This window comes from Emydura macquarii, unplaced genomic scaffold, assembly GCF_026122565.2.
Source record: "Emydura macquarii macquarii isolate MOO-44397 ecotype Brisbane River unplaced genomic scaffold, CSIRO-AGI_Emac_v2 contig_1253, whole genome shotgun sequence".
Classification (NCBI taxonomy): domain Eukaryota; kingdom Metazoa; phylum Chordata; order Testudines; family Chelidae; genus Emydura; species Emydura macquarii.
This window is the reverse complement of record NW_027131390.1, coordinates 40,443,849-40,470,837: the sequence shown is the minus strand read 5'-3', so window position 1 is coordinate 40,470,837 and position 26,989 is coordinate 40,443,849. Positions and strand designations below refer to the sequence as shown.

Here is a 26,989-nt window from a genome sequence, read left to right as displayed (position 1 = left end):
AAATTGTGGGCAACTGAAGAAAAAATCAACCATGGAAGACACTATCAGCAAAAAAATGGGAGAAAATAGCCTATGAATAGGGGTTATTATTTGTGTATTTTTCTGTTGTAACAAAAATATTTAAAATATGTGTTTTATAAAATAAAAGAAATGCTTTATAACTGTTGTTACATGGGTTACTCTAAATGAAACTAAATCAGACAACGACATGACAAGAGAGCCCATGTTATAACAGCACATTAAAGTCCCAGGTGCAAAAATTCATGACTGCAGGGATATCACTTCTGACTGCTGCCAGCAGAACTGACAGCAGAGTCAGACTCAGTAACATAAAGGCCAGATAGGCCTTTCTGCCAAAAGCTGCTCCTTATTTGTTTAATCATGAAACTTTTCTTCTCTTGGCTGCAGTTTAGGGTAGTTAATGAGAAACCCTGGAGATTGGGAAAGGTTACTGGCTAGACCCTATAAAGATGCCTGTTCTTCTAGTTCCATTTCTGCAGCCAGAAAGGTCGGAGCTAACACCCCAGCATTACACAAACTGAACCAACAAGTGACGTGCAGGCCAAGGGACACCCCCGAGGAGGAAAGAAACCAGCACAATGTCCAAATTGGTGGAGTGTGTCCCCAACTTTTCCGAGGGCAATAACAAAGAGGTAAGGGGCTCAGGTTCTCGCTCTGTTAAGTGACTCACTTTGTGGAAATAAACTGTGTGTGCAAGGTCCTTGGCTTGTTTGCTTTTCAGCTGCCCTGGCTGCTGCTCTGCATGGCTCGCCTCTGGGCAGAAGTGAGGGTGTTTGGTGTGGAGTTAATGCTTGCAGCCTGTCCTCAGATAAGATCTCCTCCTACATGCATCAGCTGCAGTTTACCACACGATTACCGTTTTGTATGACACACGGAATTCACTTCCCTTCCGACTCTCCAGAGCTGCCCTGAAAATCCATGGCCAGACTCCTTGAATTCCATGGGAGCGGAGAAGGCCTGCAGGGACACCTGTTGCAGCCACCTTCGCTGCTCCCAGAGTGAGACTCGCAGCTGCGGCTTGGGTCCCACATCGGCCGGGCTGGTGCTGAGTGAGGCTTGCCCCCCCACTCTGTCACAAGACGGCCTCCCCCAGAGCATGCCTGCCTGGAGCAAGCTGGCTTTCCCAGTTGCAAGCAGGAGACGAGTGAGCCCCATACCTTTTGGCACTGACCTGCCTTGGTCTGGTTCTCCAGTGGAGGCTGGGTTGTCCACTTGCCGAGCCCTGTGCCTGGCCCTGCCCTTGCTCCCATTTCTGCTGCTGAGGTTTTCTAGGCCTGACCAGCCCTGGAAAGGCCCATGACCGAGCTCACTGCCCCACTTTTCTTGAAGAACAGTGGCTGGAATCCCCATTCCCTCCTGCTGCCTCCCTGTCCCAGCGCAGCGCTGTGCCACCTGCCCAGAGCTCCCAGGATTAATGAGAGGTGGGACCAGGAGCACCAAGGGTGGAGGCGGAGGCAGGAGTCAGAGCTGAGATCAGAATTGGATTACCAGGAGTCAGGGAAGGCAGGAGCAGAGCTGGAGCAGGATGGGAACCAATGCCTGTGTCAGAAAAGCACTACCAGGGCAAGCCCCATGTTCGGCTGTGCTCTCTTTCAGGTGATCGATGCCATTAGCGAGGCCATCTCTCAGAGTCTGGGGTGCGTCCTACTGGATGTGGATGCTGGCCCTTCCACCAATCGAACTGTCTACACCTTTGTGGGGAGTCCAGAGGACGTGGTAGAGGGCGCGCTGCAGGCGGCCAGAGTGGCTTTTCAGTTCATTGACATGAGCAAGCACAGAGGTGACGAGGGAGGTGGCGGGGCAGAAGGACATGGAGAGCCCCGCTGAGCGCCAGGGTCTGGGGGGAGGCGCTTTTGGGTACAGCCTACTGCCAAAGGTCTCCGCTGTCAGGTCCAGCGTGGATCTGGCAGAGGGGATTGCACAAACACAAAGTGCAGTCACTGTTCAAACAGACCATCCCCATGTCCTGCGTGGCAAAGACAAGGGCAGGCTGCAATGGGAACCGAGGTTTCACCTCTCCCTCTGATGGCCCTGAACTTGCGCTCGTTTTCTTTTTGCTGGAGTAAACTAGGCTGTCAGTTGAGCAAACACAGCCAGCGTAATCAGTGATTCCTGTCACATCCATGGGGTGTCAGCTGAGTCCTGAAATCAAAAGGACTGAATAAATAAAGTCTGGCCTTCTCTAAACTTGCTCTTCCTTCCCTTCCCTTCCCCCATTCCCAGGCCCTGTCCAGGCCTCTGTGCATGTCTCTGGAATATTGCTTTGCTTTCCTAGGAGAACATCCCCGGATGGGGGCCCTGGATGTCTGTCCTTTTGTGCCAGTGAGGGATGTCACCATGGAAGAATGCATTCGCTGTGCCAATCTGTTTGGGCAGCAATTGTCGGAGGAGCTGCGTGTGCCTGGTGAGTTGCTTATGGGGAGGGGAGAGAATTCTGTAGGCATACAACTCTTTTCTGACCTCTTTAATAATTCCACCATCTCCCCCTGTGCTCACGTAGCTACCGAACATTGTTCTGCTTCAGTGCTGCTCTTGAACTGTACCGAGGTGATTTAAAAAACACCTATAGAAGAGTTAACTTAGGAAAAATGTTGACGGACTAAATTATCCCCCAAGAGAAGTGTATGAGCTTTGAAAGCCACCACACATGAACAAAGAGGGCCGGGGTTTTCAACTATATCACGAGAGATTTTGGGAGCCCATCTTGGGAGACAACTGAGAGAGGGGGAGCACTCAGCATTTTCAGAATATCTGCTCACTTTCAGAGTCTCATGAGTCGAGGCACCCAGAATCACTCGCCGCTTTTCAAACTTTCAGCCCTGATGACTAGGAAAGTTCGGAAGTACGAGTAAAAAATAGATAGCCCTGCTGAGAGCACTTTCCTACATTACCTTCATTGTTCTTGGTGGCAGGGAAAGCACGGAATCGCTAACTCAGAATTTGGCCTACATATGAAGGAGAAGCTGATTTCAGTGTATATATGGGATTTCCAGGTCTACACAAAGATTGTTACTGATTTAAGACCCAAGAACTTTTATCGTTTTTGAAAGTTCTGGTCATCTAGGTGTCAGGGAAGCTGTCAGTCTCCTGCCACGCTCCCTGAGGTTTCCATTTAAGCTACGTGTGATTTCACCAGAAGCAGAATGTGGTGTCCATTGCTGTGGTACATTATGTTAGAGCTGTCATGCCTTCGAACCCCTTGGATGACATCTAGCGCTTTTCCCAGTGCATGTGTCACCTGGGTCCCTACCCAAACTAACATGCATGCGGTGAATGGATCCATGCCAGTTGTCCGTCACATGTGCCTTTCTTCTGGCAGTGTACCTGTACGGAGAAGCAGCGAGGAAGGAGAGCAGAAAATCTCTGCCGGCAATCCGAGCTGGGGAATACGAAGCCCTTCCTGAAAAGGTTAGATTCCTTGGGGTGTCTAGGAATGGCGGGGAGGGACTGGCAAGCCTGCTTGTGGAACAAAAGCGAGCTGTTCATGATGGTGAGGGAGCCTCTGTGGATGCTCTGGCCTTTTTCACTGTTGCACTCAGAGGCTGAGAGCAGGACGTCAAATAGCCTTGTGCACTGTGCCTGTCATTGCCTAGGGATGGGATTTCGTTAGTTAGTAGCACAATCTTAAAGATCAACCAGCTGGCTTCAATACACTTATCATTCCAGGCAAAAGATTTTGTTAAGGCTGAGAGAAATTGCCTTCCTTGGGCCTGGAGGGAAGGTTGTCTAGAGACTTAGACATCATCACCTGAATGGTTTTTTCCACTTAGCTCTGAAAATGCAGAAGCCAAATAAGGGTATTGTGACTTGAGGAGACTTTTACCTTAAAAACTCTCAAATTCCTTGGGGAAGGGAGGGCTTGTGTCTTAGTGTATGTTCTGCACCGCGTCAGCACTCAGTTAATGAGGATAATCACCAGGGCACTTTTCTGCTCTTGTTTTGGTTTGCTTTGGTTTGGAAAGTTCTGGGTGAGAAACACACAGCCTGAGCTGGCTCCCCCTCGTTGCAGAGGACAGGTGGTAGCTGGCAGGGTGATGGGCTCCGAGACTCTGGAATTTTCTGCCTGCTTTGGTCCACAATACAGTCTGGCTAGCACTCGTGATTTTAGAATGAGTCTCATGGTGTTTGGTGTGTCTGTTGAAGCCCCAGCTCCTGGAAGCATGTGGTGAGGTGAGATTCTTGGCTTTCGTTTCCTAAACAAAGGAAGTTTCTAGCTCTCTTGGTTACAGAGAAAAACTTAAAAATGTGACCCGAGGGCAGCCGAGGGGTCTGCGAAGCCAGAGGGCAAATAGTAAGAACCCACCATTTATTAGTACTTATTTTTATTTGTAAGCCTCATGATTTTAAGGCAATCTCATCATTTTGGGGGACCTAACTCATAATTTTTAAAAGTTTGGGGCTGGCAATGCTGACAATAGCTGCTGTTCTGCTCCGCGCTGATCAGGCCTCAGCTGGAGTGTTGTGTCCAGTTCTGGGCAACACATTTCAGGAAAGATGTGGACAAATTGGAGAAAGTCCAGAGCCAAGCAACAAAAATGATGAAAGGTCTAGAAAACATGACCCCAGAGGGAAGATTGAAAAAATTGGGTTTATATAGACTGGAGAAGAAAAGGGGGAGGAAGGGGGTATGATAACAGGTTTCAAGTACATAAAAGGTTGTTATAAGGAGGAGGGAGAAAAATTGTGCTCGTTAACCTCTGGGGATAGGACAAGAAGCAATGGGCTTAAACTGCAGTAAGGCAAGGGCGGTTTAGATTGGATATTAGGAAAAACTTCCGAACTGTCAGGGTAGTTCAGGACTGCAATACATTGCCTAGTTAAGTTGTGGAATCTCCATCACTGGAGATTTTTAAAAGCAGGTTAGACAAACACCTGTCAGTGGTTCTCCACCAGGGGTATGTGTACCCCGGGAGTATGCAGAGGTCTTCCATCAGTTCCAGATATTTACATAGTTTTACAACAGGCTACATAAAAAGTACTAGCAAAGTCAGTACAAACAAAAATTTCATACAGATAATGACTTGTTTATACTGCTCTATATCCTATACACTGAAATGAAAGTACAAAATTTATATTCCATTGATTTATTTTATAATTCTATGGTGAAAATGAGAAAGGAAGCAATTTTTCAGTATTAGTGTGCAGTGACATTTTTGTATTTTTATGTCTGATTTTTGTAAGCAAGTAGTTTTTAAGTGAGGTGAAAATTGAGGGTATGCAAGACAAATCAGAATCCTGAAAGGGGTATAGTTGTCTGGAAAGGTTGAGAGCCACTGGTCTAGGTACTACTAGATGACCTCTCGAGGTCCAGTCCTATGGTTCTCTGATTCTATTTGGTGACTTTCTAGGCATGCTGAAAAGACCCCATTCCAGAGGGTGTTCGGAGAGGCTGAGGTTTTCCTTCCTAGAGGATGGAGGAGTGGAAAGGAGTTTCTGGAGGAGGCTGGCTGAGTTCCTCTTGAGCAGATCATGTTAATGCTGCTGAGATTGTATTGTATTGTTAGTGTATGTTAGGGCTTCTGTGGCCAGTTTTTACAGGTATTTAAGTGCCTAAAGATGCAGAAGCACCTAATGGGATTTTCAAATGAGCCTAGGTGGCTTCGGTACCTAAATACCTTTAACTAGCTGAACCCTAGGGACTTGCACAGGCATGTTATTGGTTATTTTAAAAATTGAAATACATTTAAAAACCAAACGAACCTGATGAGCCTGAAGTGCTTTTTTTAAGATCGTAAAAAAGCTTCTGAAAAGTGCTGGACTGACCCTTGATCAAACTGAAGATCAGGTATCTCTTGTGATAATTCTTAGCAGTGCTACAAAGGGTGAAATTCCATAACTCCAAATTCCATAACTCGCTGTAACTGAAAGCTGATTGTTAACTATTTTCCAAAACTAGTGTTACCTAATTGCAGTACCTGGAATTGACAATAGGGACAGTGTAACTATTCTTGTAGGGTCTGCCTGTGCTTTGTTGGGACATCTGACATAGTTCTCAAGGCAATGAAAGCCCAGGCACCCTACTCTGTGAGTGGTTGTGGCTGTGCCATGTACAGCATAACCTCAGTGCAGCAGGCATGTAACCTCGCCCCATGGGTTTGCCGGATTGGGATCACAGCTGTGTGAATAATGGATTTTTCAGTTGGCCATCTATTCTGAAAAATGGGGGAAAAAATAGTTTTTGGTCAACCCCAAACCATTTTTTTTAATTGTCAATGAATTGACTATATATATATAAAATTTTAGGTCAAACAAAACATTTTGTTCGACCTGAAACAAACTTTCTTTTTTCGATTTACAGCATTTTTTAATATTTTCACATGTTTAAAAATAAAACCTAGGGAAATGTTGAAACCAAAAGTCATCTTGAATGGAGGATTTGAATTGTGATGTGGTGATATTGTGTACTTAGCACTGGCTGATCACGCAGCACCAGCACTGCCCATGGTGGGAGCTTTCCAGGCTAATTCTTACAGTTTTCAAGAAAGGTTAATTGACAGGAAAGCTCTCTGAGTGACATTTACTATCATCAGAAATACCAGTATTTTAAATGCCAGTTTATTTTGGAGGAAATGATGAGAATGCCTAGTAATCAGAGACCTCTCAGCCTACATTTGCCTCTGCTTAAGTTCATCTGCTATTAACAAGTGGAGATGAATAAGCAACTTCTCCAAGAGCTGGTATAAACTGCAGGCTTGATTCCTCCTCCTGACGCACCAGTTTCACCCAGGCGTAACTGTCTGAATTCCAGTGGAGTTACATGGAGTGACACATGGGTGACGCATGCCACAGTGACCAGAGTTATGCTGCAGGCAGTGCCGTCATTACAGCTGTGCAAGTAACCAAGTTTAAAATGTTGTTTAGTTTTTGAGATTTATTAATTTAAAAAAAAAATAAAATAAAATCGGCCTGAAATTGCGTGGCACTTGTTGCCAGAGGATGTTGGGAAGGCCAAAAGTGTAACTGAATTCAAAAAAGAATGAGATGCCTTCATGGAGGATAGGTCCATCAATGGCCATTACCCAAGATGGGCAGGGATGCAACCCCATGCTCTGGGTGTCCTTTATACTTCTGACTGCCAGAAGCTAGGACTGGACAACAGAGGATGGATCACTCGATGGCTGCCCGTTCTGTTCATTCCCTCTGACACGCCTGGAACTGACCATGGTGGTTGAAGACAGGACACTGGGCTGGATGGATCATTGGTCTGACGCAGGGAGGCCGTTATTATTATGGTCTTATGAATTTGTTTGTTTTTTTCTACACAAATTTGCTAAATATTTCAGTGAACCTGAACTGGAATTTTTCAGTGAATAATGTGCATCCAGCAATGTGTACGATTGGATTTACAGATCTCTCCCCTCAGTGCTCTGCCCCCTTCTGAGACAAGTATAGTAAATCCAAAAGGGCAAACCCTGTGGGGGGGCTAACCCTGCACCCAGTGAAATCATTGACCAAACTTTTCCAGGAGCCAGGGTTGGCCCTGACCTAGGACAGAGTTTTCCAGGTTATGAGTGAGGGATTATCTCTGTGCTGAGGTGCCTGTTCATCACCCAGGGCCGGGGTCTGGGCCCAATCCCCCTCACATTCTCACATCACCTCACACAACCAGCAGGACTGCCAGGCCATGTGAGCGCAGGCTCTGCCCGCCTGTGGGGCATCTCTCTTTTCACAGTACTCCCCGCATAGCACCAGCCAAGCAGAGCTGGGACCATGGGAAGAATGAACAGGAGCTGGTGGCATCAGTGACTCGCTTCCAGAGAGATGGGAAAGAATGGAGACCCTGCCACAGGCCCCATCCCAACAATAAGCCCCAGTTGCCTCAGGCTCTCCTTCAATCCTTGTCCCCTATCCAGTCAAGCCCAACGGTTCCCTCCTCTATAATCATAATCATACCCTGTCCTCAGTGGGAAAGCGGATACAGCATTCAAGGATAGGAATATAATTACTGCCAGTCAGTGCGGTCGAGTCAGAGGACGATGAGAAACATCTTTGATAAGAAGAGTTCCAGCGGGGTAGCCGTGTTAGTCTGTATACAGCAAAAACAACGAGAGTTCTGTAGCACTTTAAACACTAACAAATTTAATTTCAGCAGGCATCACCTACAGTTAAAATCTCTCCAAAACATCATTAAAGATCTACAACCTATCTTAGCAGATGATCCGTCTCTCGCTCAGGCAGTGGGCGACAGACCCATCCTGGCTTACAGACAGTCCCCCAGCCTGAAGCAAATACTCACCAGCAACAATACACCCTACAAGAAGTCCAATCCAGGAACCTATCCCTGCAACAAATCCCGTTGCCAGCTCTGCCCACACATCGACTCTAGTGACAGCATCACTGGTCCTAACCACATCAATCACACCATAAGGGGCTCATTCACCTGCACATCCACTAATGTTATATATGCCATCATGTGCCAGCAATGCCCCTCTGCAATGTACATTGGCCAAACTGGACTATCACTACGCAAAAGGATAAATGGACACAAATCAGATATAAAAAATAACAACCATAAACCAGTCCATAAACCACTTCAGTCTCCCAGGACACTCTGTCTCTGACCTGAAAGTTGCTATACTTCTACAAAAAAACTTCAAAAACAGACTTCAAAGAGAAACTGCTGAATTAGAAATTATCTACAAATTTGACACATTCAAACTGCGTTTAAACAGGGATTTGGAATGGCTCTCTCATTACAAGAAGTAATTTTCTCTGATCACCTATTCTCACCTCCTACTCAATGATTGTCATTAGGCCTCAAGTACCCGGCTTTCATCCACCAACCCCATGTTGTCTATGCCTTTGGATATGTATATGTTGCCTCCTATATATGTTACCAATATTTGCTGTATTATTTCTACCAACTGCATCTGAGGAAGTGGGCTGAAGCCCACGAAAGCTTATGCCTGCTGAAATTAAATTTGTTAGTCTTTAAAGTGCTACAGAACTCTCGTTGTTTTATCTTTGATAAGAAGTTGCTACTCATGATCTTTTCCCTTTAGCAAACTGCACCACCATGTGGCCAGTGTCTGGTAAATCATTTGTACATATTTTAATTTTGCCCCTCCACCGCCATGTTTAAAGAAGGAACTATTACATTAAAGAAACCTAAAGCTTACTTTAAAATAAGATTGCCTTTGAAATTATTGTGCATGGAGCACTAACAAACCTGAAAACATATGCAATGACAGGAGATGTTGGCAAGGATTTATTTCCCTTTGGATGTGGATGCTTTGTTGTTTAATTTCTAAGCACTACAAAAATCAATCACAAAACCGAGCTTGCAAGGTATGTTGTGGATCTCATTAGCTTGATGGTGTATCCCTTTGAAGATTTTAATTTCTACTGCTGCAAAATGAATTTTTTTTTTTAGATGTGTTGTTATTTTCATGAGCAGCAACTTCTTAAGAGAGGATTTTTTTTACGTGCCTAGAAATATGGGACCAGATTTTATAGTTTACTGAGGCAAAATTAAAAAATGTACAAATGATTTACCAGACTATGACTACATGGTCATTCATTTTTTAAAAAGTTATTTCTTTGAATAACCAGGATGAGGGTCAATTTTTATCTACCTCCTTCACACAGTTCTTCTAGGAAAAAAAGGAGACAAGGAAGGGGGCTGTTACATAATTTCTCTCCTTTACACTTCTTATTTTATATGTTAAGGCCATGTAAACAGTTTAAAATGTGTTAAATGCCTTTTCTTTTTATTGTAAATGGTAACTCTGCTTTTGCTGCAAAAGTTAACAGCCTTATAAAAAGCTTGCAGCTTCAGATAGGTCTCCACTACATACAAAACAGCAAACCCTTTATTTAATTTGTGTCACAGAGACGATAATTATTTAGTTATGGAAATTAAGTAAACTTAGCAGTTCTTTAGGCTTACATTATTTAATTTTAAACCTGTGCTTTTGATGCAAAATCTAACAGCTTTTTAAAAAGCTTGTTGCATCAAACAAGCCATACTCTATACAAAACATCCCTAAAAATGTCTTACATCTCACTCACTTAAAAAAATAAACAATGCTGTTTTCTTCGTGTTAGCAAAAGAATTAAGAAACATACACTTTTTTTATATGATAGCAAAATGGTGGGAAAAAAGTCATGAGGGGAGGGGAGTTAGGGGTCTGTTTCTTCAGATATCCAGTGTGGGGTTTATCTTATAGCTTCAAGCAGTTAGAAAGGGGCCTCTTGGTGGTAAAATACTAATTTTTCCTTTTAAAGTTAAAAAAGTTTTGGTATAAGTTTCTTTGTTAGTGTCATCCAGAATAAGAAAGCCTGCTATAACTTTGACAAGTGTCTTTAACAAATCTAAAACTGTTTTTTAAAACTCTCCTTGGTTTACATTTTTTTTAATTAGCCTCTTTTACATAAGCAAATGCCTTTAGGCAAATATTTAAAGACTGGTGCATTTGTTAAACTTTAACAACCTTAAAAAATTAGGATAGAAAAAGAGGTGCATCTTTATTGCACTACAAAACTCATCTTGTCATAGGGCTGTTTTTTCAAGTTAGCAAAATAATTTTTAAAAAGGGTTTGTTTCTTTAGGGGCAGTGTTTATCTTACATCTTCAAAACAGTTCAAAGGGTGTTGAATGGCTCTTGTTGTAAAATACAAGGTTTTCCTTTTTCCATTTGAAAAAGTAATCTCTTGCTTTCTTTGTATAAGATGCTTTCTTGGTGTCATTCAGTATAAAAAACCTGCTAATATAGCTTTACTCCTATCATGCAGTTATAAAGCCATGGCTTTTGATTTTTAAAAGCATGCTAGTAAACATTTTGTTGTAGTAGTTAACAGCTTCAAAGAACAAGGAAGGGTGTGGGGATATTTATCTCACTGTCCTCTTAAACTTTTCTTGGGCATGACACTCTCTCTACAAAGTTTACAGCTGGGTTGTGAATGAAGGGTCAATTTTTATCTACTTCAGTCACAGTTTTTTCAGGGAAGGCATCTGCTTCTTTAAATAAGGGTGGGTCAGTGTTTATCTCATTTTAAATTTGAAAAAAAATAACCTCTCTGTATTTGTATGAGGCTTTCTTAGTGTAAAATTGTAAAAGAGTTCTATTGTAAATCCATTTAAACAGTTCAAAAGACTTCGTAAATAAGTTTTTAGGCAGCACTTTAAAATGGTTGCCTTTAGCAAGTTAGGAAAGTGTGGGGGGGGGGGGGGGAAGGGGGGAAGTAGGCTTTTTATCTTTTATCCATTGGTTTACAAAAGCCAGCCTGTGTGTGTTTTGTATAAATCAATCTAAAACCTTTAGGCAAAACTTTAAAACTGTTGCCTTTAAAAAGTTAGGAGTGTGGTGGGGAGGGGAACAGGCTTTTTACTCCTTTTTATACCTTATCCACTGCTTTTCAATCTTTTAAAAGCAAGTCTGTGGTTTGGTTTGGTTTTTTGGGGGTTTTTTTGTTTTTGTTTTTGAGTGATTTCACATTGAGAGATTTCTGGCCATTTTACTGTAAACCAGCTTTTGTTAATTTCACTACAAAACTCATCTTGTTTTATCATGTTGGCAAAAGGTTTTATTGTTAGAGGAGAGAGGAGTGGTGAGGGGGAGGGAGGAAGGAAGGAGGAAGTGGCTCTTGTTTTAAAATCTTGGTATGATAGGATTTGCTCAGGAAGAATGCATTCTATGACATAGCTGTAGAACGGTTTCTGATTGGTCCAGCGTGATTTGTTCACAGGGTGGGCCACCCAAAACTGGTATAATACAGGCAGCCATTGAGGTAGGTTGCTTGTGCACTAACAAAAAACTAACATCAGTGTGGGTTGGTCAGGGAAGGTGCATGACACACACATCTTCAGGAACATGGGCCTGTACAGAAAGCTACAAGCAGGGACTTTCTTTCCAGACCAAAAGAGTCCAGTGTGGATGTTGAAATGCCCATAGTGATCCTGGGAGACCCAACCTAGGAGACCCTTACTGCCATGGCTCATGAAGCCTTACATAGGCAACCTGGACAGCGGCAAGAAGAGCTTCAATAACAGGCTGAGCAGATGCTGAATGACCATTGAATGATCTAAATGAGGAAAATATTCCCATGGTTATTGCAACCTGCTGTGTGTTACATACTATTTATGAAGCTAAGAGTGAAAAGTTTCCCTCTGGGTGGAGCGCAAAGGTGGATTGCCTTGCGTCTGACTATGAACAACCAGATGTCAGGGCTATTGGGGGGCACAGTGGGGGGCCATTCAAATCAGGGAGGCCATGAGGAACCATTTTGACAATGAGCAAAAATAAGGTGTATTTGTAAACAGCACTGTGCCATGCTAAGACTGCTATCCAGCTTGCACTTTGTATCAATGTGAGGTGCAACCACCATGTGCAAGAGACAAATAAAGATTTCTTATTCTGCACATAGTCTGTCTTTACAAAATAACAATTTTTCACAGCACAGACAAAAAGCTGGGCTGGAGGGGAGAAAGCAGTGAAGGGCAGAGTGAGCTATGACAGCTGAGTGTAAGCCCAGCTACCATTCTGGAAGCTGTCTGAAGGGGTGGAGTGAACGAGGTACCAAGGAGGGCTGGGAGTTTGGTAGGAATGTGTAGGTGGAGTTTGGGAAGGGCGTGGAAAGCAGTTCTGTATTGGCTGCAAAGGAGGAGGCGAATACACATGAATTCAGTCTGCGGTGTTATAAGTGATTTTAGCAGCTACATTTGCTCCTCCATGGCTTTTATTACACACTCGTGACCTGCTATCACTCACTCCTGGTTTCCCCTCCTCTCCTGCCTATCCGTTTTCTGGTTTTCAGACACAGTATGTCTCTGTCTTTTGTTCTTCTTTTTCCGCCTCAGAGGAACAGATGTTCTTGGAACATCCCCTTCTATCTCCTCTGAGGGCACTTTCTTATCCGCCACAGACACTTGACAGGTGTGTTGGGGTTTCCCCTCAAGGGCACATCTGTAGAAGCACAATGAACAGAAGGATGATTGTCAGTGCACTAACAACCCTGATTCACTGCTGTAGAATACACCTCTTTCTCACTGTCCCCTGGCAGGTGCACAGCTCAACAAATGCCCAGAGTTGTGCCTGGGGGCGTGGAGGGAAGGCACTCAAGCTGGGAGAAAGATTGAGTGGCTGATTGGGGGATTGATGCATGTAGATAGGGACAAAATTTCAAATTCTGCCACCATGTTCCACAGGTGAAGGCCATGGAAGCCGATATCTTACTCCTGAGAGTAAGCAGGGATGCTAGGGTGCATCTCCTCCATGCGAGCAGCTTCAAACCCAGTCCCTATGCTGCTTGCCTGTGTGCCGCTTTGGTCCCTGCACAAGTGATTGCTGATTGGCATGGGAAAGTTTCCTACAATGGGGAAAGAAACAAAGCAGCTCTGCTGAGGAATCTCCGGCAGAGAATTGGCGAATACCTCCAGGAAAGTGTCCTAGAGATCTCTCTGATGAATTCCCGTGAAATCTCACTGTGAATTCACACACTTCCCTGCTGCACTGCCTAGCTGCACAAAGGAATGGGAAGCCCATGCAAACGCAGCTAGTCTTATGCATTTCTCTCTCTTCAACCAGCCGTATAATGCTACAAACCAAAGGACAGCTGTACCTCATGTAACCAAGCAGCATCAGATCAAAAAAATCACTTACCAGAGCTCCCCTCTCCTGCATCCTGAACACCAGAGCTGGAGGACTGGGACTGGCTCAAACCCTCTGGGGTTGAGAAGTGATCCTGGCTCCCCATGTCACCAAACAAACCAGCCCCTTGCTCCGCATCGTCCTCCAGCTCGACCTCCTCATCCACCAGGGTTGAATATGGTGTCCACTGTCTCCAGGCCCACGGAGTTATCTATGGGTCTTGTGGAGGTGGGGTTGGCATCAAGGATGACTTCCAGCTTCTTATAGAAGCAGCAGGTCTTTGGTTCTGCACCAGAGTGACAGTTTGGCCCCCAGTCTTTTCTATACCTGCTGCAGCTCCTTGATTTTTGCTCAGCAATTCAGTGTGTCCCGTTCACAGCCCTTCTCCGCCATGCCATGAGAAATCTGATCATAGGTATTGAAGTTGTTTTGGCTGGAGCGGAGCTGGGACTGCACAGCTTCCTCTTCCTAATGCTGATCAGATCCTGAAGCTCTGGTGTGCTCCATGCAGGAAAGTGTTTGGTGTGTGGAGCTGCCATGGTCAGCTGGGAAGATGTGATGTGAGCGCTCCACGTCGACCAAACAGGAAGTGGAATTTCAAAAATTCCCAGGACTTTAAAGGGGGAGGGGTGGATGGCTGCAGGGCAACGAAGTTCAAACTGATGGCCAGAGTGGTCAGGATGGGCAGTGTGGGACACCTGCTGGAGGCCATTTACTGTGAAATAAGCAAGCATGGTGGCTACACTAATGCTTTGTCACTAAAAGTTTGGCGCAAAAAGCTCTACACCTCTCGTCAAGGTGGTTTTATTGTTTTGCAAAATCAGGGGAGTTGGGGCAGCAGGGAGGTATTGCAGTGTGTGCACCAGCACTGTTTTGGTGCAGAAAGTTGACTTTGGTCGACAAACTCTAGTGTAGACCACTCCTAACAAAAAAGGATCTTTCTCTTTCCATCTCCCTCTCTTTGCCTGTGCTCAGTAATCTAGGTGGCGTGAAAATAGCTCTGCGTGAGGAATGTGTCATGTCTCTTCTGCTGATTCCCAAGAGCCAGAATTGTAAAACAGGGCTGGATGTTCTCCAGAGGATCTGTTCTAGTTCAACCACTAGTTGTTGAGCTTCATGCCAGAATGATGGAGTAGGTCCTCCAGTCTGTATCAGACAGAATGTTAGACTAGATGCTTGTAATGCCTGTCTCTGACCATACAGTCTATGAATTCTGAATTAACTCCTGCAGTCAGCTCTCTGGTGGGAGAGTGCACCACACATAAACATGGTTGACCCTAAATGGTGAGGAGTTTCCTTTCAGTGGATTTCATTTCTTTCTTTCGCTCTCTTCTAAGCTCACAAAGGCTGAGTGGGCTCCTGATTTTGGCTCTGCGTCCTTTGTTCCAAGATGGGGAGCCACTGTAACTGGTGCGCGCACATTTCTCATCGCATACAACATCAACCTCCTGTGCACAAAGGAGCTGGCACATCGGATTGCACTCAACATCCGGGAGCAGGGCCGCGCAAAGGACCAGGTAATCCCTTCAGGTTCCTTATTGAGAATAATCAGGCTCCTCTGGGATATGGCACTGAAAAAAATAGAGGTTTGGCTCAAAAATAAACAATGAATAAATCCCTCCCTCATTGCCTTCTAATTCCACAAGTGTCCAGATCTGAGCTTCTATATTTGCTGTCCCGAAGTAAGGGAGAATTGTGCCAGGTTGTGCTACAGGCCACACCCGATTTGCACATTAAAAAAATTACAAATTGGGCTTGTACAGGTCTGCTATCCCTCCCAGTTATTTTCATGTTGCTGAATTATGGATCTAGGTGAGGAGGAATTTACTTTCCTTAGACCAAGGTAGCTGGGTAAATGCAACCCTTGTCGTAGCCTGTTTGAGCAGGCAACAAAAAACATTTGAGCTGAAGAGCATCTGAGGCTCTGATTACTGTGAGGGTTCCCATATTCCTTGACATATTTATCCATTTATAGCGTAGGAGGATGCTCCCTGCATAAGGGCAGGCATGATTTCCCCACAGGAGAGTGCTTGCGTTCCTATTAGGGTGATCATCTTGTCATCTTTCCTCAAGCTCTGTACATGGGAGTATCCCACATTCCATGCATGTCAGTCAAGTCATTCCCTAGGGCCATGCCAGAGCCTCATCTGAGGGCCCACCTAGAGAAGAAGGGAAGCTGCTTATGACTCTTCCCCAGCACCCAGAGATACTTTGCACTTTGTAGAACATGCCTTCAGTCAGTCTCTAACATGGCCCAACAGCCAAAGAGCAGCCAGGGGCGCTGGCCAAAGCAGGGGCCCAACTGGGCTCATGGATAGGAGGGATTTCAGGATGGGTCCCGTCCCTTGTCTGATAGTGAGAATCTAGGGCTTCAAAGGATGGGAATGCATCTGAGCAGATACATCTGGGAGCGATGGAAGGAAATTGGGGGTGGGTTTCTGGGGCTGAGCAATAGGAGACTGGAGCAAAGCATTACACACAGAGTGTATGCGAAGGTTTACACAAGCTCTGCTCTACTTCCAAACAGCAAGGCTGCCATCATAAGTAATACAGGATGCATTTGTTTGATTTTTTGTAGGGAGGAGCTGTACAGGTTGTTCTGGCCAGGTGGCTTTCAGCATAACCCAAGTGTTTGTCAGAGTTGTCAGTTTGTCTACACCAGTGGTTCCCAACCTGTAGCCCGAGGGCCAAAAGTGGCCCACAGTGTCTTTCAAAATGGCCTGCCACTCCCTTCCCACTGGCTGCAGAAGAGAGCCGCTGCCTAAGCACCCAAGTGGAGCACGTTGCCGTGGGGCTATAAGACCAGTGCAGGCTCCTTGCTGTACCCAAGGGAATGGGAAATCAGCACTCTCTTCCCCCTGACTGTAGCAGAGAGCACAGCAAAGTGCTCTGCCTAAGTCTCTAGGTGCTGGGGTCCCTGCTGGAGTCAGAGGGAGGAGAGCACTGATCTCCTGTCCAACTGGCTGTAGAAGGGAGCCACTGCCTAGGGACCCTGGGGGAGCGCACGGGGCTAAAGGATGCTTGCTGTTTCCCTGCTGCAGCCAGGGGGATGGGAGAGCAGCAAGGAGGCAGTCTCCTCGCTGAACTCCGTCCGTCTGGCTGCAGTGGCGGGGAGGAGCTGCTGGCAGAGCAGCCGGGACCCACCATGCTTGAGGAGGAGTGGGACTCTAAAAATCAGTGCCTTGCAGTTTGGCCTGCACTTAGCAGGCCACCCACCATGACTTAGCTGCCAGGCCATGTGCTTCAGTGTGTAGTGACAGTCACTCACCGACACCAGTGCTTTGTCAGTGAGTGTGTGACATACTGTGAGTCATTTGTAGGTGTAAAACAGTGAATGTAAAAATGAGCACAGGAGCATTAAAATGTTTCCTTTAAATATGTAGTGATTTGTAGTCCTTAATGGTGTTATACATCAATACATTTTTATGAATCGATAGACCGGTGGCCCTTCAGGGTTGTAAAAATGATATTTGTGGCCCTTGAGCCAAAAAGATTGAGAACCACTGATCTACATGGCAATCAGAGGGGGACCGCAGCATGACTTTGCTCTGCACAGTGTGGGGACCAATCACAGTGTAGCTGAGCAGCGTGGGATAGTCACTCACGTCCATACCCAAGGGCCCACGTGGGCTTGTGCAGTCTGTGCTGCTGCCATGTCACCACTCTTGTCATTCATTAGCTAGATCAAAGGCACTGTCGGTGTGTGTGCATGTGCTGCAGTGACCCCTCCTAGTCCAGTGTGGAAACACACTCAGTCAGTCTGGCAAGAGAGCTTCAGGTCTTTGTTGGAGTAAGCTGTGAAAGCATGCTGCAGGGTACTGTATTGGGATGCATAATCTGGGCCGGGTACCCCACAGAACCACTGACCCTGCCAGGGAGATTTCCCATCTGTGTCCACAGTCTTTTGACTGTAAGTTCCTCAGGGCAGGGAGCTGCCGTTTCTGTTAGTGTGCAGGGCCATATGCAAAGCCATGGAGCCGAATAAGTAACTAGCAGAGCTGCTCTGAGTTCTGTGTGTGCCAGGGGGCCCAAGCACCCACCAGAAAAAAATAGGGGGTGCTCAGCATCCACCGGGGCTGGCCTTGCCAGTGATCAGGCACCCTTTAGGAATGGTGCTTCACAGCCCATCAGCTGACGGGTGTGAAGTGCCCCCCTGACCATCGGAAAACATTGCACCAGGAACAGAGGCAGGCATGGGACTGGCCACTTCGGGCTGGGAGGGGACACTACAGGCTGTTGTGTGCCGTGCATGCAACTCCCTTCGGGGAGGCTAGCTCCCCCTTCGCCCTCTTCCGCCCCTTCTGCCTGAGGCCCCGCCCCCTCACTCTGGCTGGCGGGGCTGACTAAGCCCAGCTGGAATGCAGGTCAGCTCAGCGCCCCCGGAGCCCACCCCCCGCAGCAGCCCCAGGCAGCTGGGACGCTGATCTGTGCAACCTTTCCTCCCTGTCCAGGCTGACTGCCAGGGGCAGGGGCCAAGGGAATCAGAGCCACCCTCCTCCCATCCCCCTAGCAAGTTTCTGGTTCACTTGGGCCCCTGTCCCGACAGCCAGCCTGGGGGAGGGCGGGGAAGCTGGTGAGCTGCCACCCCAAGCCAAGCCCCCGCAGGCAGCAGCCAGGAGGGGCCAGGGAGAGCGGCCAAAAGTGCCGGGGGAGGAGGGAAGAATGGGAGAAGGACAGAGTTCCACAGAAACCCCCGGTGAGTGGGGCAGGGAGTGGGGGAGAGCATAGAGGCCATGTTGTGTATCAGTCCGTGCCCAGCATCTGCAGCATGCTTTATTTGTCGCAACTCCTCTGGAAGGGGCTGGAGAAGGCTAATTCCCAGGGCCAGCCATCGCAGTTCTGAAGTGTAGTGGTTCTCTGCAGCCTGGGCGTTTGAAGAAGGTCCAAGGCATGGGCTGGTACTTGGATGAGGAGAATATTGCCCAGGTTTCTACCAACCTGTTGGACTTTGAAATCACCTCCCTGCACACGGTCTATGAGGAGGTCTGCAGAGATGCCCGGGTGAGTAGCACAGGTGCTGCGCAAGCTTGAAGCCATTTTAACCAGAGCATCCAGCCTCCTTCAGAGAATTAAAACTACAGTCAAAATGCTGGTGGCGCAAGATAAAGTCTGTGTGCCTATGCCATGAAAGCTTGTCTTGTAGTAGGTGTGTGGGTGAATATACAGGGAGCCACAACCTACCATCACCATTCAGGCATTAAGGGAACAGGCATGTGTGCCTCATGAGCCTTTCCAGGCTGCCGCATCATGCTGTCCAGGCTGGCAGTTACCTCACATGGGAGAGCGGCCTGGCCAAGGTTTCTGTCCTAGGCTTAAGATACAGGGAACACCCTGTGGTTCTGAGCTTATCTGTGGGTCCCCTCCGCCTCTGTGCCCCACTTTCATCCTACCGTCAGTTGCCTTTTGGGAGGGAGCCCTGATGGCCTCGTTCGGTGAGTTGTCAGCTATCTCCTCCCACTCTCATATTTCCGGGGGGCCACTAACTGGCATATCCACTAGGGAGCCATCCAGCTCTCCCCTTCCTTCCCTCTCCCCCAGGGCAGGGGAGAGGCCCTTCCTTGGGGTTTCTCCATAAGCACCAGGTGCACTGGGACATCTACCCCTTGGAGCGAGGGACATGGGGGCAGCAGGCCCCAGGAGTGACATTAAGGTCCCGTGTTGTGCAGACCTTACGTGCTGTGCCTGGGATGAGGGGGCTGCCGGCTGGGCCCAAGCAGCAGAAGGAAAGAGAAAGGAACAGAACAGTGAGAGCTCTGACTGTTATCTCAGCCCCTAGAGTGGGATGGAGCCTGCTAGAGTCACGGGTACCCTGTGTTGCAGATCAGGAGCGGGGGCAGGAGGAGAGGGCAAGCAGTCAGTGGAGCTGTAATGCTAAAGGGCTGTTAAATGTGAGCCCTTGTTTGCAGGAGCTGAGCCTGCCCGTGGTGGGCTCCCAGCTGGTGGGTCTCATCCCCAAGAAGGCCATGCTTGATGCGGCAGAGTATTACATTCGGAAAGAAAACCTCTTCATCCTGGAGGAGGAACATAAAATCAGACTGGTGAGGCCAGCTTTCACTGACATCCCTGCTCAGAAATCTTTCACTGTACGGAGCTGCAAATGATAGCGGCTGCCTGCGGGAGGGCCCGGCAGAAAGCAATGAAGCAAAATCAGAGCCGTCTTTTTATTTTCCAGCAGAGCTTATGAAAGATTTGGAGGTTCCTATTTATTCCCTTTCTCAGAAACCAAACCACATCCCTGAGGCAGATAAAATGCCTGAGTGACTTTCTAAGAAAGACTTATTTCTGCTAACGAGACAGCATTAATTGGGGTTAGGTTCTAAAGGAATGTTCAGCGAATTGTGAGGGTGGAGAAGTGCTGTGCGTGAAAGGAGCCCTTTAATGTCCTTAAGGAGTCTATTTCTATATATACTGGATTAATTAAAACTCTGCAGGAGCTTCCCAGAGGCTTACACAAGTGCGAACTATGTCCTTGGCCCACGGGATAATTCATTTTCCATGTGCTATGCATCGTGAAGTGTGATGCCCTATTCAAAATAATATACAACATGAAAATGAATCAGGTTTCAGGGTTTTAAAGTTGTGGTGCTGTACTTAAAATGCCATGCCACGCATCATTAGAACCGAAAAGGGCCAGTTTTGTTTAGATCTAATATCACACTTCTAGATGAGAATTAATGAGACTTACCATCTTTCATTTTGAATTGGAGGAGTGAAAATTCCTAGGTAAGAGCTAGTTAATTTCGCTGCTGCTGTTGCTTGGAATGGATATCCGAACATACTCATAGCTGGAACCAATTTTAAGTTACTTGTAAAAACTGCTCATTGCTTTTCAGAAGAGTGTAGTAGAGTCCCAAATGAGGCCAGTCCTTACTGGATGGGTATTTACATCATATCACTCGCTTAGAATTCCTGGCCATCTGATGAGCCTTGAAACTGAACTTTGTCCCTCGTGTGTCCCCCAGTGTGTCAACTCTGTTCTGATGAATTCATCTTTGTTCATTTCAGGCAGTCAGCCGGCTGGGCCTGGACTCCTTGTCTCCATTTAACCCCCAGGAGCGCATTATTGAGTATGGATACCTTGTCTGTTTTCTTTGTCACTCTCTTTATTTGTACCATGCACGTTTGGGGGAGCCTGCATCTGCTCACAAGTCTCTGAGCATAGCTGTTGACTCAATTTGTTGTTGCTCTGTCAGATCCCAAAGTAGCATAATCTTCCTGAGATGAGACTGGGAATCCATTTGTGTTCATACAGGGTTTAAAACACTCCTGACTGCCCTATGAAACATGTTGATTTCAACAAAGTTTTTGATGGGAAAAAGTCAAAAAGAATCACTTTGACTTTCTCATTTTGTTTCAATAATGTTGAAGTGTTTCATTTTGATACAGCAAAAATGTTTTGTTTCAGCTTCATCACTTGAATTAGTTTTGTTTTCACTCTAAGAATTTAATGCAATATAATGTATATTATATTTCATATTTTAATATGTTATATATAAACATAAGTCAAAGTAAAATGAAACACTATCAAACTTGACACATTTTTACCTTATTGAAACAAAACAATTTGACATTATTGAAATGAAACTTTTCAATGGTCCCAAATCAAAACTATTCAGAATTTCAATTTCATGGGAAATTTCAAAACTCTGGCTTTTTGTTCCAGTTCAGAACATATTTTTTTCAAAATATCAGAATGTCCCACAGAACAGAAATTCATTTCTGCCCAGCTCAATCACTGGACAATAAAGTGTTGGTTTTAGACAGCCCCATCTGGAGCTGCAAGAGTTTGCTGAGTAATCAGCACACATAGCCTAATATGCCATTGAATAGCCAAGCTAGCTAGCATGGGGATGTCCGCATGTGCCGCAGTGACACCTACTGGGGTCTTTGGGGGCTGTGGAGTTCAGAGTGGCTCTTGGCTGTGATGATCTCGCCCTGAGAGTGCCCCTGGGACCCAGCTCAGGTTTCTAGCAAAGGGATGATACAGGGTCATGCTGGGAAGAGGCCTACACTCAGGTCAGTCTTTGGAACGTGTTTGGGGCTCGGCTTCCCTGCATTTGCTTGATGCTAGCAGCTGGCGCCGGGTGGAGCTGAGCCTGTCCCGATTTCCTGTGTGGCAGATACTTGGTGCAGAACGGCCAGGCTGACGGAGGCTTGGTGTCGAAGTCACTCCACACGTTTGTGCGTGCTGTTGGCGCGAGGTCAGCTGCCCCGGGGGGAGGATCGGTATCTGCGACAATGTCTGCTCTGGTAGGTCCACACTTGGCTCTCCGGTGGTTATAGCAGGGCAACTGCTTTGCTGCGGGGCTGGGGAGCCTGTGCTGGGTTTAATGTTCTTGAGAAGCCCACTGCCCACAAGTGATTCGTAGGAGTAATTGTAGCCCATCTGCCAGGGGGTGTCGGCAGCGACGTGCTGGGTTCACTGTCTAGTGTTTCTCTTAACAGTGCAAACCAGAGCTGGCTCGAGCCCCATCTCCCCCTCTATTCCGCCTGAAACCCTGGGTGGCTCTACGAGGCAATACTTCCCCAAATGCAAGCCCTGAGTCTTTGTATAACAAAAGAAAACTTGTGGTAAGGGGAGCGAGAACCCAGCATTACTTTGGGAAACCATGGCAACAGTGATTCGAAGGGATGCAAACAAGAAGTAAACACCTGCCCCGCATTTCCATGGCCAGTATATTTTGCCGCAGTTTCCCACCTTGCAATGGGACAGTCCAATGGATTAAATGTCTCATTAACACATCACTCCACCACACCCCCTCAGAGTTCGTTGTCTGAGGTCAGTAGAAGGGGGGTCGAGCAAGGCCTCTGCTGCCGTCACTGCTGCTTCCATCCCTGCTGCTCCCTCTCACTGGGATGCCATGACATGCAGTTCCCCCACTTGGCCCACTACTTAGGGATTTCGCCAGCTAGCGGGGAACCTCTGCAGCTGCAGCCTCTGCGTCGTCTTAGTTAGTTAGGGCATATGAAGGGCTGTTTTGCTGCCCGTGACTCGTACAATCAGGATAACAACGTTTCATTCCCCGCATCCAAGGCTAAAGTGAATTTGAACCCAAAACAGCCAAAATGGCTCACTTTGGCAAAGCCGCTCCACCCGTTGAGCACCTGGGTGGAGAGGGCGTGCCAGTGCAAACATGGCCTGCTCCCGAGGTCTTGCCCCCAGCTCCTCTCCAGGTGTCAGGGGAGACCTCCCTCTGACCCTGACTCACGTCGCCTTGGGCAAAGAATATCTTGACAGTCCGGCCAGCGTGGCCCCTGGCTGAGGTCACGGAGGACGCCCCACGGGCCAGGTGCATCTAGCCAGTGGAGAGCGCTTTTGGGCTGATAATAGATCAGCCTCCTCGGTGGCCCAATGAAAGTGATCCATGGTAACTATTGTACTCGCTTGCCTTTTCTTCCCCTTTGCTCTGGGGACGGTCTCAGTGCCGGCTCACAGTCAGCTTTCTTCCTGGTAACACTTCCTAGTTGATTATTTAGTGCCCACGTAGCGCTCACTCTTTACGGGCGTGTCTCGCTGTACCCTCCCCAGGCAGGCAGAGGCTCTTTGTCCAGCAGAGTCGCGGACACGGGAACATGCATGTCGGGGCAGGAACGGCAGTGGCAGTCCTCTCTGGTTAGGGTGCAGGAGGGAACACGCTTGCAGCTGTCCCCATGTCTCTTTGCAGGGGGCAGCTCTGGGCTGCATGGTGGGGCTGATGTCCTACGGAAAGCGTCAGTTTGAGACGCTGGAATCAGTCATGAGGAAGCTGATCCCCCCGTTCCATCAGGCCATGAATGAGATGATCGTCATCGTGGACACAGACGCCCTTGCTTTCAGCAGTTACATGGTGAGTGGTACGTGTAATCCCTGCTCATCCCTTGCTCTCCCTCTGCCCCTTCCCGTAGGATGTAACGCTAATTACCAGTGCGATAGGTAAAGCTAAGCAGGGATGCTGGGAAATTCTGGCTGACATGATAGTTCCCTATGGGTACATTTCCTACTTATCCCTGCTTAAGTGGAGAGCTGAGCGTGCCAGTGTCTCTTGGACATAAGCCCGATGACAAGTAGAGAGGACCAGACACGCAGCTAATGTAGATCCTTGCAGCTCCACTGACATCAGTGAATCTGGGCAGATTTCCTCTAGCTCAGGGTCTGGCCCAGCATTTTGAAATCAGACCCAGCAATAAGCCAGCGTTCAGGGAAGGTGCATTTATCAAATTGAAAACAGCCCAAAAGCCAAATTAATAAAATAGAACTAGTCCGTCCGGATAACACTCCAGTGACCTCCCAGGATCAATCAAAGCCTCGCTGCCGCAGCAAGGGGAATTGGTCATTCGGGCAGTGTGGATTTAGCTGTGCTGAGAGATCAGCTTCCCAAATCAGACTGCTAGAAGAGAGGCAAAGGAAGGACACCTGCACAGAGATCTGTACAGAGCATGCAAGGGTGCAGCTGCGTAACAAGAGATGCACTACGGAAGAAACGCGCACAAAAAAGTGATGTGGAAGGGTGACGTGGGCTGGGAGGAGGGGCAGAGAAAGCACTGCACAGCTTGTGAGCCTGACCCTCGCAGATCCCCAGCCTGCTTGCACTCTAGCACACAGGGCTGCTCCTGCTATCCTGGGGGAGTGTTCTGCAGTCACTGCACCGCCAGTTTCCCATTTGCTGACCCTGGTTCTTGGCTCCCCAGGATCAGGTCACAGCCATCTCACTGTGCCATCCTTTCCCATGGGTGTCCCGGAAGAGAATCACAGTGGAGTGACCGGAAACAGGCACAACAAGGAATGTCCTCAGAGCCCCAAGGGGACAGATCCCCTCCGACACCAGCACTCCGCCAGGCAGAGGAGAAAGGGGCACTGGAGAGGCAGTTCTGTCTCCTTCATTCCAAAACTGAGGGTCAGCCACAGCCTTGATGTGACTGACAGCAACTGCTGGGCTACTTTAATGTGCACCACAAGGCAGCGACTCATTGGAGGGTGTTCAGCCAGCATGTGAAATAAACACACAGCCTTGATGGGCACCTTCTCCCCCTTCAGGCAGAGAGGGCCATCCTGGGATTAGGCACTAGGAACGGGCAAAGGCTCAATATCTGTCTGACACCCTTTGTTTGTTTGTTTGTTTGTCAACAGGATGCAATGAAGCTGCCTAAGAACACGCCTGAAGAGAGAGAAAAGTTTGTATTGTGTGATTTTGGACATTTGTCCTACTTTCAGTGTTCATTAATCATTCTTTGTGTTTTCCCCATGCGCTTTGGAAAGGCATATTTTTAACTCATCACAGGGTGGGTCATTTTTGGATGAGCAAATAAAATGTAAAACCTAAATATTTGCACAATGATTTTACCAGCCCAGTTTCCATGGGGTGATATCTCTCCTTTCCACAATGGTTTTCCTTGCTTGCCCTTTCCAGTCAGATTGACTGTATTTCTTGCTTTTCGCAGGCGCACAGCTGCTATGCAGCAAGGGCTGAAAAGGGCTATCGGTGTCCCCTTCTTGCTGGCAGAGAAAGTGAATGCCTTGTGGCCCACGTTGAAAGAGATGGCACAGTACGGGAACCTCGCCTGCAAATCAGATATCCAGGTACTGGCCTAGGGCACTAGAAGCGGGCTCAGAGTCTTTTGCAGAGAAGTTTGGCCCAGCTGGAATGCAGAGTGGAAGAAATCTACCTTGGAGCAGAGTTACATCTTTCCTGCTCACCCTGTACCCTGGTTCATCCCTGCTCAGAGTGGATCCCAGCACAGATGATCCCATGCTGAGCTGTGCCTAGCCTTGTGCCTGGCTGCCAGAGGCTGTAGTCCTTATGGCATCCCAGAAACCGCTGGGATGTCAGAACAAGTCATCTCTTGTCCCCAACACCCTCTCCTGTCCCTATCCAACCCTGGCCCCCCGGGAGCTCTTGCTGGGGGCGAGGGGTAGAGGCCCCTCTTTGCTCTAGCAACCTGCTTATCCCTATGCCTGGTGCACACCTGAAGAGTCAGTCCCTCAGCCTCCCCGAACCAGACTGGGAAGCAGACGCCCAGCGAAAACCCTAGGAGTAATTCCCGTGTTTGGTCACTGCCTCTGCCTCTCTGCTCCCTGCTGAGCCAGGGCTCCTCTGCTGCCCCACAGACCCAAGGGGGCAGGTGCTTCCCTCTGGGGAATGTAAAATAATGGGCAAGTTTGAGAGAAGCACAGTCAATGCACTCACACCAAGCAGCCCCACCGTTCAAAGCCGTGCACCATCCTAGTGAAACAATGGCCCCTTATAAAAGCCTCCCGCCCAGCTGTGTTGCTTGTGTGGCCTTCCAGTGTCTGACGCCACAAAATGCTGCATCTCAGCACACCCTAGTAAACAGGAGCCTCCCGAAAGTGGGATAGGAGATTTCAGATAAATGCTACAACTCCTGTATCTCTTGCCCTTGTTCTTTGGGGCATCCAGCATGCCAGTTCCATTTCCCTGCTGCCTGGGAAACTACTTGTACCCCCACATCCTGAGATACTCCCTACAAGGATCAAGGACAGGGTCCAATTTCAGCTGTTTTGGAGCTGGTCCACTGTGCTCTGGGCTCCTTCCATGTGGAAGCTGAGACTGGAAGAGAGAAGTGAGCCCAGGGGCCTGTGGCAAGAGACAGTCCATTCAGCTGCTAGGCAAAAGTTTCAAAAGTGCCCAAGTGACTTAGGAGTGCAAATCCTGAGCTATAGGCGCCTAAGTCACGCAGGTGCTTTGGAAAATGTTTCCTACTGGTGGAAATAGCAAAAGCCATGGGCTCCTGGGACCCCTTTGGGGCGAGGGTGCTGCAGAGCGGGTTTGCAGGAGTCGTGTCGTGGGAGAAGTGGGGGCTGCTTATCTGACCCCGCCCATCAGTGACTTCTCATGCTACGCTCCCTCTACTAACTATCCAATCCAGGCCAGCAGTATTAACTGCGTTAGCACTCGCACCCACTTACACCACACGCATAACTTACATCACTGCTGAATTTGTCCCAAAGCATGAGCCCTTAACTACAAGGGAGGCCTGCTGCTTCCCTGCCTCTCTGGGAGAGGGCGCTGGCCCAGGCATCCCGTTACAATGGATTAGGTGGGCCTATGGTCTCTCGCTCCATGGGCTGGGGGCTCAGGGTAGACTCTGGAAATGTAGGTCAGTACATCCACGTCTGATGAGGTATCCAGCACGGAGGCAGGAGGGTGGGCAGGGAGTCTGAAGGGTGCATGTACACATGGTAGGAAATGAGGCGCTTTCTTTTTCCATACAGATGCATGGCAGAGTCTCCAGCTTCTTGGCGGAGGCCCAGCAAAGTGCGGCGCTGGTGCTGGACCTGCTGGAGAGCCGTGGGCTGTGAGAGGGGGCTGCTCGGCAGCAGGGGTAGCGCCGAGGCCTGGCTTGGCTGGGCCCCACTGCACAGAATACAAACCTCAAATGTT

General features: G+C 47.8%; 1 protein-coding gene across 1 annotated transcript; it reads left to right on the top strand.

Moving 5' to 3' along the window:
* The first annotated feature begins 479 nt into the window (after nucleotides 1-479).
* Nucleotides 480-26,989, top strand: FTCD (formimidoyltransferase cyclodeaminase). The gene is made up of 13 exons (XM_067549936.1): nucleotides 480-653; nucleotides 1,618-1,801; nucleotides 2,297-2,425; nucleotides 3,341-3,429; nucleotides 14,948-15,127; nucleotides 18,474-18,611; nucleotides 19,517-19,648; nucleotides 20,616-20,677; nucleotides 21,731-21,860; nucleotides 23,276-23,437; nucleotides 24,718-24,761; nucleotides 25,029-25,167; nucleotides 26,821-26,989. The coding sequence occupies exons 1-13, from the start codon at nucleotides 600-602 to the stop codon at nucleotides 26,905-26,907; spliced, it is 1,530 nt and encodes a 509-aa protein (XP_067406037.1). The 5' UTR covers nucleotides 480-599; the 3' UTR covers nucleotides 26,908-26,989.